The 13,871-nt window shown below is 41.4% G+C and overlaps 1 protein-coding gene across 17 annotated transcripts in view; it reads right to left on the reverse strand.

Annotated features, from left to right (window-relative positions):
* Positions 1 to 13,871, reverse strand: part of PBRM1 (polybromo 1) — a 58,601-nt gene that overhangs the window by 25,606 nt on the left and 19,124 nt on the right. For 9 of the 17 annotated variants that reach the window (XM_028718794.2, XM_077924796.1, XM_028718786.2 and 6 more), the window contains exons 12-19: positions 13,311 to 13,402; positions 10,830 to 11,046; positions 9,043 to 9,184; positions 8,352 to 8,449; positions 5,301 to 5,577; positions 4,323 to 4,428; positions 1,608 to 2,250; positions 315 to 526 (exon numbers count right to left, since the gene is read on the reverse strand). In XM_028718794.2, coding sequence (XP_028574627.2) covers positions 315 to 526; positions 1,608 to 2,250; positions 4,323 to 4,428; positions 5,301 to 5,577; positions 8,352 to 8,449; positions 9,043 to 9,184; positions 10,830 to 11,046; positions 13,311 to 13,402 — 1,787 coding nt within the window. Of the gene's footprint in view, positions 1 to 314; positions 527 to 1,607; positions 2,272 to 4,322; positions 4,429 to 5,300; positions 5,578 to 8,351; positions 8,450 to 9,042; positions 9,185 to 10,829; positions 11,047 to 13,310; positions 13,403 to 13,871 lie in introns of all 17 variants that reach the window. The other 8 variants (XM_028718787.2, XM_028718788.2, XM_028718783.2 and 5 more) reach the window with 1 other exon arrangement.

Raw genomic sequence — 13,871 nt, forward strand, 5'->3', positions numbered from 1 at the left:
AATACACATGTTGGCAACCATCTGACCAATTACTTTTCTAAATTTGACGGTATCTTACTGGGGAAGATTACCCAGAAGGGTAGATTGTAAATTTGGCAATTTCCTTGTCTTCCATCAGAGTGTGTCAAGGCGAACAAGAGAGCTGAATGACACAAATGTACAAATCAGCTCATTCACGAATTCATCCTTATACTGCCCATCCTCTCTCAAGCAATGCTGATAATGCTGGAGAAGGTTCACCTACGTCTCCTTTCAGTGAGTATCTGCTAAATGAAGAGTGACAATGGGCAGCCGTTTAAATTAAGTACAATTACCTCTCTTCTCTTCTTCTCTTTTGAGTTTGTCCTCTTCCATTTCCTTAGGAAGCTTTTCCTTCTTCTCTTTTTCGACATCGTTATGAAGATGCTTGGTAGTGTAGCTGAGGGCTGGTGACAACAGGATCTCGCCATTCTTGCAGAGTTCGTCACGGATTTTGATAAAGAACTGTTGAAGTTCCACTGCATCCTCATAAATCTCCGAATCCGTCCTTTAAAGAAAAGAGAAACTGCATGAAATGACAACGTACACAAGGTAACTGTAGAAGAAGCATGAATGTGTCATGAAAAAGAAAAAAAGAAAAAAAGAAATTTCATTGTTTGCAACTGATTTTTTCCCCCCTGACCCTGGTTTGGATGTCATGGAAAAGTGTGATTTAGTAAGCCAGGGTAGAAGTGCAGAAGGGGAGGAGGGAAAGGCAAGCTGAAAGTGTAGGGGCACACGGCTCATTCTTAGGACAATAAACAATGGTTTAATTGGCTAGAGATTGTGACAATTCCACTGGGCCAAAGTCTTGCTATATCACAGGCGCAGGCAAACTCGGCCCTCCAGATGTTTTGGGACTACAACTCCCATCATCCCTAGCTAACAGGACAAGTGGTCAGGGATGATGGGAGTTGTAGTTCCAAATACATCTGGAGGGCCGAGTTTGCCTATGCCTGCTATATCATCTTAAAATCTGCAGTTCTCATATCATGCAGTAATATGTTACTTTTTACACTTCTCTAAAACTTGTAGCGCTATTTAGTATATATATGTTACATAATCATCTGGCTTTTAACTAACTAAAAACATACTTACATATTGCAAAATCAATGAAGGTACCTTTCTGAAGAAATACCTTTCTGAGACATTAAAGGTACTAAACATTGAAGGTAACAAACAAAAGTTATTTATGAGGCTGTTAATGGAAAGTGATTTCATGCCCCTAGAATAAGAGTCCAATCCCACACTAGTAACTTACAGACTCTTGTATTAGTATCACTGGCAACAGTGATCACTGTAATAGGGGTGTGTCACAAGCACTAGTAATAATAATAATAATAATAATAATAATAATAAGAATAAGAATAATAAGAAGTCCAGTAGCACCTTAGAGACCAACTAAGTTTGTTCTGGTACAAGCTTTCGTGTGCATGCACACTTATCAGTTGGTCTCTAAGGTGCTACTGGACAATTTTTTTTAAAAAAAATCCCCCCAACTGCGTCAGACCAGCACGGTTACCTACCTGAATCCAGCACTAGTAACTTAAGTTACTAGAGAGGTTGATAAAGGTAAAAGTTTTACTCACCGGTTCATTCTCCTTGCCCGCTCCAGCACTTCAAACATATGCTCTTGGAACAAATCCAATCTCCGGTAGCGGTTATTTTCCACATTCTTTCGTATGATATCAAAAGTCAGGGGTGGCTTGTTTGGGAAATTAGGATCAACACCAGGAATTTCAGCTAAGGAGTCACTGTAGCACCTGCCTTCATCATCCTGATGACTCATTACAGAGACAAAAAGGTTATGTATAAGTTCCTGGATCAGCAGTGTTACATTTGGGACATGAGAATCTTCATCTCCTTCTATGTCTCTTCTAGTTTCTAGCAAAACTTTGTGCAGCACCAGAGCATCTTTGTAAATCAAGGATTCTGGCTCATTATAAGTGCAGGCATTATTGAACATCATTACAAAATCTTCAACCATGGCATCAATGTCCTGATACTTGTTGGCCATCATGTGACTTCTGATCTTCTCCATATCAACTGGCTTTTTAATTGTCAGGTAGTAGTCAGGAAGCTCCGATCGAGATGGAAGCCTCAGGAAAATTGCACTAAGCCTTCTCCCTCGCTTATCTGTATAGTTCTTCACCGCTTCGTATACTTCATTAAGTTTCTGTTGCATTGGAGTCATATATTTTGATTTTTTAGGGGAGATGCCAGTCTTTCTACCTAGAGGAACAAAATTTAAAGCTAGACAAAAAAAAAAGCCAACATTCTTGTGACTTCAGTTACTCAAATACTAATCTGGGTATCTCATGTAACATTAGACACATGCAATTTGGTGTCTATCACATCATAGCTCCTTCTCAAGACTTTTGTGCTTTTTATTTTCTCTCGTAACAATATGAGAGCCTCAGAATTTCTCTGTCTGCTCCTCTCTCTCTCAGGCACACACACACACACACACACACACACACACACACACCATGGAAAAGTGTTCTGCAGAAGGAATCTGGAGAGCAACAGTGGACTCAGAGCATCTGGAGCAGCCTTTCTCAACCTGTGGGTCCCCAGATGTTGTTGGGACTACAACTCCCATCACCCCTAGCTAGCAAGGCCAGAGCTCAGGGATGATGGGAGTTGTAATCCAACAACATCTGGGGACCCACAGGTTGAGAACCACTGATGGAGAGTCACGTGAAATAAGGCTAGGCTACAGGTTCTCCCAAGCAGCACGTAACATATTCATATTGCTTATGTCAAAATCAAAAGGCACACTCTCAAAACTTCGTTAGAACAGGGCTTTGCGCGAAGAGAACTGTTGTGTGTGCACCTGGAGATTCCTTATAATAACCTTACACAGAGCACCACATAGAAAAGAATGCTGAGGCCTCTTTTCCTCACTGCCCTGTAGATACACTGGAAACCCTGGATCATGGCCAGTAACTGCTAGTCCCAGCACAAAAAACTTTCCTGCATATAAAACATTCTTCATTTATTTAAAGTAGTTTTCAAATCCCAGAATAAACATCTTGCACAGCAAAACCATTAAAGTTTTTAGCAAAACAGCCCCAGAAGCTAACAGGGCTACCAATTGCAAGAGGTTACGGTAATAGTGGTTTACAGTACACGTGCAGTGTTCGAAACTCCCATGGTTTTAGGTGCATTTTGTGACAGGGAATTTCATTAGCGCAAGCAGTTTCTGAGCTCTGAGTGCAGTACTGCGCTTAAGATTTCATATTAAAACTGCAGAGTGGAAGGAAAGGAAGACCTTTTTCTACCTCCCCACTTCCAGCTACTCTGAAGACTGGAGAAGAAACCCTCTTAAGAATATTAGGGGGTGGGCAAGGGAAGAATATGTGAAAAATGAACATAATATTTAAGCTGCAGTTCATTCATTTTCAGCTTTGCGTTCTTGTTATTAAAAAAGCGTGCCTAGACATTCTGTTTTTGCACCCATAACCTAGGTTTAAGGTACCATTCAGCTCCTAGCTTTCATATCTCAGTTTCAAACACTGTATATGTGCTGGTCTTAGATGCTTCTATGCTTCTTACTATTCTTACAACCCATAGTCAACAATACATAGTATGCCAAGCATTCTCGGTTCTTTTTTCTTTGATATACAGTTTGTCTCTTAAAACAAGGAAGCACACAAAAAATCTGCAAAAAATAACCCCACCGACCATATGATCTCCAGCAGTGGAGTAATAAAACAGAATGATTTGGACCTTGCACTGTGCAAAAATACAAAATGAAAACCTTCCTGTACAAAATCAGTGCTCCTTTAGTGGTAATGGTAAGGGCCATTGCTCTATTACTACTTCTGTGTTGTTGTTGTTTTTAGGAAACAACATGATATTTCTGCAGCAACTTTTGCTGAGGATCACAAAGTACTTTACATCTATTAATATCACATGGCTCAGTACCAATCTACAAACTGGGGGGGGGGGGGGAGAAAGGTATGTTGCAAGAGGCATATGTGGGAAATATATATTAACTTCCCAAATCTAACAACATTTCAGCTTTTACTGTTTCTCATGTTACGAAAGCTTAGAACAGTGCTTTAACACTTCTACCCTATTCAGGGCAGACTGTCTCTTTCTTGGCATAAATGCTCTGAGACAGTTCAGTTTAGGACACCTTTGCTCAGGACTCAATTATATTTTAAAATCTAAAAAATATTCAGTCTGTATTTCAGAAGCAGATGAAATGTTGCAAACTACTCAGCTTAATAAGACTGCAATCTGTTAACATTTTATATTTCATTTATCAGGCTTGGGAATTTACAACAGTTCCTTACTTAATTTCAATTTAGGGGAAGCAACCTCATCATCTTCAAGCAGAGGTCCCAGCTCTTTTCTCTTCTCTTTAAGAATCTTCTCCAAGATATGAGCATCATTGTAAACCTATTCATCATGAAAATATTTATAAATAGCAAACAGCAAATGGCTATTAGGATTTTACTTTTTGTTCTAATTAAGAATGAGGAAGTGCATTTGGTAATCTTGTTAACATGACCCAAAGCGCCTACCTAGAATGAGCTACAACATTCACATAGCAGCAGGGAAAGCTCTATCCCTGCACAAACAAGATGTAGGAACAGGGCCATCTTTGCCATTAGGCAGAAGGTCATCCATAAATGCACTGGATTCCGGAATATGTAATGAGCCACCTAAGTGGGGCACAACCCTCTCTTCCACACGCCTCTCTTAAAGGCAGGGGAAGCTCCATGGATTAACTATAAGGTTATATATGCAAAGGCAAGGAAGAGTTTATCTCTGGCATGCCAGATCCCAGTATTGCTAGTTCATCAGTATAAGAAGTTATTTTATTAGCTCCTGGTGCTCCACTTTCTCAATATTGTTTAGCATCCTGGCAAAACTACACACAAAATATCTCCAACCCACAATATGGAAACCACTAACTGATAGTTCGCAAATTATGCAAAGGCATTTCTCTGGTCTTATAATCCACTCCATCTCATATTGATCATGGTATGTTTTTTATGGTTTCCTTTGCCACCCAAAGGTGAGTCTGAATAATATTTGGAGGCTGCTTCACCCAAAGGCTAAGGACAGATATTCATTTTTGCTCTTTTGTATGTGGAGATGGACATATTCTACAAGGTAAGCAAGGAGCATGCATATAAACAGCTCATACTTTTAGAAAACCAAAACATACAGTACTGTGAAATTCATTTAATGAAATATCAGCATAAGCAGAGGAACGCATGAGTGACAGCTATACAAATCTGGTTTGAACTTTCTTGAGAACATACCTGTGAGCCTTCTTCATTATAATGCCTTGCGTTTCGAAACATTAACCTCATATCTTCTATCATAGACTCTTCCCCGACGTACTTGTCACTGCGGATATTGTGCTCTATTGTTTTTAAATCCATTGGCTCCAAGATGATTTTGTAATAATCTGGATAGTCTTTTTTGGAAGGTTTCACCATGAACAGCTCACAAAGTCTTCGGCCAGTGCCAGGCTCTCGTGCCTCAAGAACAACGTTGTACAAAATTTTCATTCGCTGCTTCTTTATGTTCTTTTTGCTGTTAGATTTGAAAGAGGGGGGGGGGGAATACTTATTTATTAATTTTAGCACCTATGTTCTCTAGGGGTTCACAGCCTCTTAAATTCAAAATTGAATGAAGTTTACCAGTAATAAAAAATCCAATAATACCAACAACAACAACAATCCATTACAAAACATTTAAAACTGTAGAGAACAGGCACATCCAACTCCCAAGAGACTGTGATCTACTCCCAGTATAAAAAAACTGGCAGTGATCTACCCTTTGTCATTGGAGGGAGGAGGAGCATGCGTGAGGTGGGTGGATTGCCCAGAGTTGTTGAGCTTTTGGGGGGTAGGATTGCACAGAGCTCTTCAGCTTTTATTTGTTAGCTTTTGGTAAACTTTATTCAATCCCACGATCGACAAGGGTCCCGCGATCTACCAGGATCAGCTGGGGATCTACTGGTAGATTGTGATCTACTGGTTGGACATGCCTGGTATGGAACAACAGCTTAAACTTTTTACACCAAGCCTGAAGGGGCAACTTGACTGAGAGAGCTAAATTCAAGAAGTTCAAGAAGGACACTGACAAACTGGAACGTGTCCAGAGGAGGGCAACCAAAATGGTCAAAGGCCTGGAAACGATGCCTTATGAGGAACGGCTAAGGGAGCTGGGCATGTTTAGCCTGGAGAAGAGGAGGTTAAGGGGTGATATGATAGCCATGTTCAAATATATAAAAGGATGTCACATAGAGGAGGGAGAAAGGTTGTTTTCTGCTGCTCCAGAGAAGCGGACACGGAGCAATGGATCCAAACTACAAGAAAGAAGATTCCACCTAAACATTAGGAAGAACTTCCTGACAGTAAGAGCTGTTCGACAGTGGAATTTGCTGCCAAGGAGTGTGGTGGAGTCTCCGTCTTTGGAGGTCTTTAAGCAGAGGCTTGACAACCATATGTCAGGAGTGCTCTGATGGTGTTTCCTGCTTGGCAGGGGGTTGGACTCGATGGCCCTTGTGGTCTCTTCCAACTCTATGATTCTAGGATTCTATGAAATTACCACCAAAACTACCATTAAAAGGCTATTATAAAGGTATTGGTGGGAGGGACGGACAGGAAGCTTTTCACCTAGTGCACAGCCACCAGGCAAGTGTCTTTGGGGAGGGCATGGAATACATGAAGTGCCACCACTGAAAAGGCCCTCTCCCCGGCAGACACCTGCATTACCACATTAAGCAGGGGAACCTGGAGAAAGGTATTGGATGAAGATCTTAAAAGCCTTGGCGGGAATACCTGGGGAAAGGTGTTCCTTCAAGCAGCCTGGCTCCAAGCCATTACGCAGAGGCAGCTGGTGGCACTCACATGACCTCCTATTCACTGGGAGGTAGAGGGGAAAGTGCAAGGTCAGCACAGCGCAAACAGGAGCACGGGATTGGTTGCACAGGAGCGCTTGCACAACGTCAACATCACCCTTCCACCTCGCAGTAAGCAGCAGTGACACAGGCGACAGGAGGTCAGATGAGTGCCACCGCCTTCTCGTTGATCACTGCTGCTGTGAAACAGACCACTGCTCTGTTAAATGCAGTGGCAGCAAGATGTAACATGGGGGAGAGGCACTTCACGGAGAGGTTTCCTAAATCACTCTGTGAAGTGCCTGCCTCCCCCCTGGTTATAGATGACTCTGGTTATATAACTATCTCTGAAGCTCTCCTCTCCTTTAAAAGGGGTTATGGCAAGCGGGGAGGGCACAAGTGATGAGGTGGGCGAGTTACAATTTCTCTGCTTCATGACCACCCAGGTACCAGGCTGGTTGGTGCTACAAATAGAAAAACTGTTAATACTGCAAAGATTAATATTGAACACTTTTAAAAATCATGCTCTGAAAGATTTAATACAGGCTTCCTCAGCCCTCCAGATGTTTTGAGACTACAGTTCCCCTCATCCCTGACCACTGGTCCTGCTAGCTAGGGATCATGGGAGTTGTAGGCCAAAAACATCTGGAGAGCCGAGGTTGAGGAAGCCTGATTTAATATAATGAATTTCCTCTCCCTCCCTCAAGCACAATGATCTGGTATAAGCAGTGCTTTTTTTCTAAAGAAAATGTTCAGGGGCACTCTCATTTTCCTACTCATATTGAAATACTGCCCTTCAATGTGGCCAAACTTAGATTCACAAAATGTTTAGGGTTATGCGTCCCCCTGCGTCCCCCCAGGAAAAAAAGCACTAGGTATAAGGAACTGCTAAGCTAACGAAGTCAAAGCAATGGTGGTGAAACTAATCTCAAAAGTGAACTGTGATGTTGCATTCACAGTCATATTATTCAGAGAACCTTTCCCAGTATTATCTGAAAAGAGAGTAAAATGGAAATATGAAGCCTCCCGTCCCACCTCCTAGAGTCTTCAAAGGATCCCAACATTTAGAGGTTTCCTGAACAATCAAGTAAAGCATTTTCCAACCACACCCTAACCCCTTAATAGGTACACCTTTCTTTCTGATTTAACAGTTTACTTGAAAGTAAGAACTGTGTTCAATGGGGCATATTCCCAGCTAAGTGCATATGATTGATTGCAGCCTTATCCATCTATATGGTATTGTACCTTTTAACAGAAAATAGGAATATTTAGATAAAATACCTATGTCAAATATCACATTTAAAATTTCTTATCACCTCAGCATATTATTATTTTTTGGCAAACTGTATATTTACATATTTGATAGATCACCTTGTCAATAAAGACACAGCTCATAACTGGCTTTAAATAACTGAAGATTAAATCAAATAATTACTAATTATTATTAACAGCAAATGCATACCTTTTTCTTTTTGAACTTCCAGCATCAGATGTTGCAGAAGAGATCATACTGTCTCCATCCTCGATATCATCTCTTCTGGCTAGCTCCTTCTTCTTTGCCTGGAAGAAAACAAATCCCTAGAGTTAAATTCAATCCACTGAATGTCCCCTGAATGCATGAATATTTAACAGCTCCAGAGATAATGTTCATTCTGAAATGCAGTAATATAGTAGTAGCATCAACAGAAAGCAATAAGATTTTTTCCAGCCATTCAAGTTACATGTATAAAGCAAAATATTAAATACCGTACACAGAATATCTAAATAATCAAGCTTATTCCAGAACAGCAAGCCTTCCATCTAAGCTTCTATTGCAAAATGTCTTACTAGCTATCAGTTACTCTTAATACATATATCTTGAAAGCTGTATACAATGTCTTCTTCAAAAACCTGATTTCAGATTACGAGTGCAGAAAATTAGTTTAGCATGATTCATTTCTCATCCAGAATATTCATTTGTATTTCCAGCCATATGGCTATCAGTTAAAAACTCAGTCAGAAACATATAGAATAATGCTGAGAGTTTAAACACAGAAATAGCACCAAGAAGAATTACTATCACAGCAGTGTGCCAATGCAGATCTAAATGCACCAAATGCTAGCTCCTACAAAAATAACCCCAGAGACGTAGCTATTTAAGTGTGAAGTTTTACCTGCATAACCTGCTGCATTTTCAGTACTCTCTTGTAAATGGCAGAATTTGGGACATTATAACGTTTGGCATTTTCAAACATCAAGTTTAAATCGCATTCCAAATGGTCCAGAGTTTCATATTCATGGTTCTTTAGTTTTGTTCTGTAGAAGAGATAATCAGTCCCATTTCACTGGTGCAACAATTCCTGTTACTTTTTTAATCAAACATAATCTACTAACTTAAAAGTGCTGAATTAATATCCTCCCCAGGCCCCCCCCCTTCCCTCCTCAGCTAGTGCCGGAGGAGTTAGAAAAGAAAAAGAAATAATTCTAATGTTTCCCAAACACATGACAAAATCAAGATACAGGAACATCTCTCATGACACTAGAAGGCTTGAAATGTGATTTTAAATGCCCTGCATGGGGGTGAGGGAACAACCTGTCATGAGGATGTACACAGTGCCCCTGCCTCTCATGCTCCCATCCTGGATGTTTAGCCCCAGTCTTCCCAAGTATATTTTGGAGGCGTATGCTTAGAAAACTTAAGAGTGATCAGGAACCAGACAGTGCAGGGTTTCAGATCACACTGAGACTTCTAGCTGAGATCACTTGACCATGGTTCACAACTAAAGGTACCCCTGCCCATACGGGCCAGTCTTGCCAGATTCTAGGGTTGTGCGCCCATCTCACTCAAGAGGCCGGGGGCCAGCGCTGTCCGGAGACACTTCCGGGTCACGTGGCCAGCATGACAAGCTGCATCTGGCGAGCCAGCGCAGCACACGGAACGCCGTTTACCTTCCCACTGGTAAGCGGTCCCTATTTATCTACTTGCACCCGGAGGTGCTTTCAAACTGCTAGGTTGGCAGGCGCTGGGACTGAACGACGGGAGCGCACCCCGCTGCGGGGATTCGAACCGCCGGCCATGCGATCGGCAAGTCCTAGGCGCTGAGGTTTTACCCACAGCGCCACCCACGTCCCCTAGTTCACAACTAGGTTCACAACTAGGCCTGGGCAATCTATCAATACATCACCCTGGACTGGTTTGAGGTCCAAAGCATGATGGCGCCTTCACCCAGTGGTATATCATGGGTGAAACCACCGCTGCCCCTGAGTGAGCGGCGCTGGTTTCACCCCGGCACCTCGTGGGACAGGGCCTGATGCAGCTTGTTCCTCCCTCCACTTTTCAACATTGCAATGTTTCACTCTATCACAATGTTTGGTTGGTGATACACTGCGATGTTGAAAAGCTGGTATCGTCCAGCCCTATTCACAACCCCACTGCCCTCTTCACATGCTTGCTCTGAACGTCTCATGAAAACTAAAGAATGGGCATGTTAACCATATGTGAACACTAGAGCTTTACTTGAAAATAAACAGTCAGATCCTTACTGCGATCAAACATGAACAAATGTATTAGAAAAAGAATCAGGTGAATTGTACTTCTAGAGATATTTCGGTTTATCAAATCTCAATCGTTCATATGTAGATTAAAGCATAATCAAGGCTAAAGTGAAAGAAGGGTAATGTGATTACTTATGAATTAATCATCTACCTTTATTTGGATCACCTTAAAGCTTATATATGATATTATGCTGGCATTCCAAGGGTTTAATATGTAAAGAGACTCTTCACTCTCAACTGCTAAAACAAGGAGCTTAAAATCTTGTACATACACACATATAGGATTTAGGTAAAATCATACAATCTATCAAATACAGTACAGTCATTAGAAGAGCTGACTCATGGTTTAAGTTTGGTAAATAAGCTGCATTTGAAACCATCAAACATTATGCCGCACCAGTTTTACCTGATTTGCTGCAATGAAATAGGCATTTTGATTTGTTGGTAATAGTCAGGATACTTTTTCTTCGAAGGCAAATGAAAAAAGGGTTCTGATATGAGCTGACCCTGGTTGTTCCTGCAGTTCCTAACTATATCATAAAGCTGATAGAGAGGGTTGGAAGTATCCATAAATGAAGTTATGCTCTCGGCTTCAGACTCCCCTTCTTCATAACGGGCAGCAGCTAGAAACGAGGAAAAACAATTACACAATTTCAGCTTATTTATCTGTTTTAAATGGGATGCGGGTGGTGCTGTGGGTTAAACCACAGAGCCTAAGACTTTCCGATCAGAAGGTCAGCTGTTTGAATCCCCGTGACGGGGTGAGCTCCCGTTGCTTGGTCCCTGTTCCTGTCAACCTAGCAGTTCGAAAGCACGTCAAAGTGCAAGTAGATAAATAGGTACTGCTCCAGCAGGAAGGTAAACGGCGTTTCCGTGCGGTGCTCTGGTTCGCCAGAAGCAGTTTAGTCATGCTGGCCACATAACCCGGAAGCTGTACGCCGGCTCCCTGGGCCAATAAAGCGAAATGAGCGCCGCAACCCCAGAGTCGGTCACGACTGGAGCTAATGGTCAGGGGTCCCTTTACCTTTATCTGTTTTAAATGGATTGTTCAAAGAAGAATGCAACTACTTTCTGCTACCTGGCTGGTTTCATAGTTCTAGTAAGGGACTGAGACCTTACAAGTTTTCTATGATATATGCTGCTGATTCTCCAGCTTCAAAACAGTTTTATCTGCAGTTGGCTGGAAGGATCAGGTAGTTACTTATTCATTCACTATCTACAGGTAGGATTGGACATTAAAGGACTAATACAGGCAAATCCAGGAAATGTGGAAACAACCTTAAATCTAGTAATGTGGCAGCTTCAAGAAACCAGGCAGGAAACCAAGATGAAAGAAATGCAAAAAGGACCTGCCACATTACCCACATTTGTCTTTGCTGGCCCTAATCAAAATTAAAAAACGTAAACTCATGTGGAAGAAAAGGCTATGGCCATAAGAGAAGCAAAATATAAACAGCCACTGACCATCGATACAGGAATATCAATAATATAAGCAAATTAGGGAAGAGTTATTTTTGTGCTGCGTTCTGTGAAAATTATATACCTCTCAGCTCCATAAAGCTGAAATACAGGAACAAAAATTTTGAAACTGACAAAGAAGAATGAAAAGAGTCGGTACAGAGCAGTGCTGGATTTACGTATAAGCTAAACAAGCTAAAGCTTAGGGCCCCACTCTCTTGGGGGCCCCAAATTTTTTTAAAGAAAAAACAAACCTGGATGTACATTTCCAAAATATAAGATAAAAAACAAATAAAATAAAACCCACATACAGCAACAGTGTTTTGTTTTGTTTTGTGCAGGCACCTATGATGTAAGTAATGGGCCCTGCCTGCTAGCCTGCTCTCTAAAATATCACTGGTTTGCTCATTTCTATATATAGAGTGCCTATATTCTGCATGGACTTTACATTCCGCATGGACTTTTCAACAATTACTTTGATAAAATACATACTTTGTTATGTGCAAATGGCTTTAGATACCTATTAGGTCCACAAATTACCATATAGCATATATTCATCACAAAAGACAGCGACAATTTGTTGTTGGCAAAGGACAGCTGGACCTATAAAGGGCCCCATTACCTTCAGTAGCTTAGGGCCTCATCAAACCTAAATCCAGCCCCTGGCACAGAGACACTAGCAGAACAACTGGGTGAGGGGGGGGGGGGAATAGATTAGCATGTTTACTCTAAAGAGAACAAGGTAAAGGTAAAAGTAAAGGACCCCTGACAGTTAAGTCCAGTTGCTGGGGTTGCGGTGCTCATCTCGCTTTACTGGCCGAGGGAGCTGACGTTTGTCCACAGACAGTTTTTCCGGGTCATGTGGCCAGCATGACTAAGCTGCTTCTGGCGAAACCAGAGCAGCACACGGAAATGCCATTTACCTTCCCGCCAGAGCGGTACCTATTTATCTACTTGCACTTTGATGTGCTTTCAAACTGCTAGGTTGGCAGGAGCAGGGACTGAACAACGGGAGCTCACCCCGTTGCGGGGATTCGAACTGCCAACCTTCCAATCAGCAAGCCCTAGGCTCAGTGGTTTAGACCACCGCGCCACCCGCATCCCTAAAGAAAACAAGAGGCTAAATAAGTGCTCTCTCTTTCCTGAGATGAGAAAGTCTAAACGTTGTGATTTCCTGCAAAACAATGTAAGATTTAAATTTAATGTGCACTAGATTGTTCAAAATAGACCTGGGATTAATGTCAGCTCCCTTGGCCAGCATGACTAATGGTCAGGGATTATGGGAGTTCTAGTCCAACAACATGTGGAGGGCTGTCCAACATGCACTTTTATTAGATACTAACCAAAAAGGTTGTCACCTATTTTAATCTGCAAGGACAGGAGGGCTAGGAACTTCACAAATGACCTTTTCCTAAAGATATTGACCTACCAGCCAAAACAGCATCTTCATCGCTTTCAGATCCATATTGCAATGCCATGGTTATTGCTGATAAACGATCTCCTTGGACAGCTCTTTTGTTACTGTGAATTTAAAACAAAACAGCTATTGAATGAAAAATTCCCTGGGGACAGGAAAAATAAATCTACATTTAAAACAGGAGCTTTTATCTAAGTGATACAATAAAAATAAGCATACAGAAGAAGCTGTGTGTGTGTGTGTGTGTTTTACATTATATGAATTTGGTGACAGAATTTAAATTTATGAGCCGGCTTTCTTCCAGCTAATGTTTCAGATTTATAGCCCATGAGTTCTTCTGAAAATAAACTCAAGCTAATTTTAATTGTGATTAAAAGTGTAGTAGATAATTAAACTAGTAAAGCAGTTTAATTATCATGCATTTGTGCTGCGGAACTAGGCTCAGCAGTAGGCAGATTACAAGACTGCAGCTTTGTAAGCATGTCAACTTAATGAAACGCTTTATATGGGAAGAACTGTCTTGCTTTCAGCTGATACACTGTTTCCTCAAAGCAGTGATATTTTAAGCTTATT

Source organism: Podarcis muralis, chromosome 2 (genome assembly GCF_964188315.1).
Source record: "Podarcis muralis chromosome 2, rPodMur119.hap1.1, whole genome shotgun sequence".
In the NCBI taxonomy this organism is placed as follows: Eukaryota; Metazoa; Chordata; class Lepidosauria; order Squamata; family Lacertidae; genus Podarcis; species Podarcis muralis.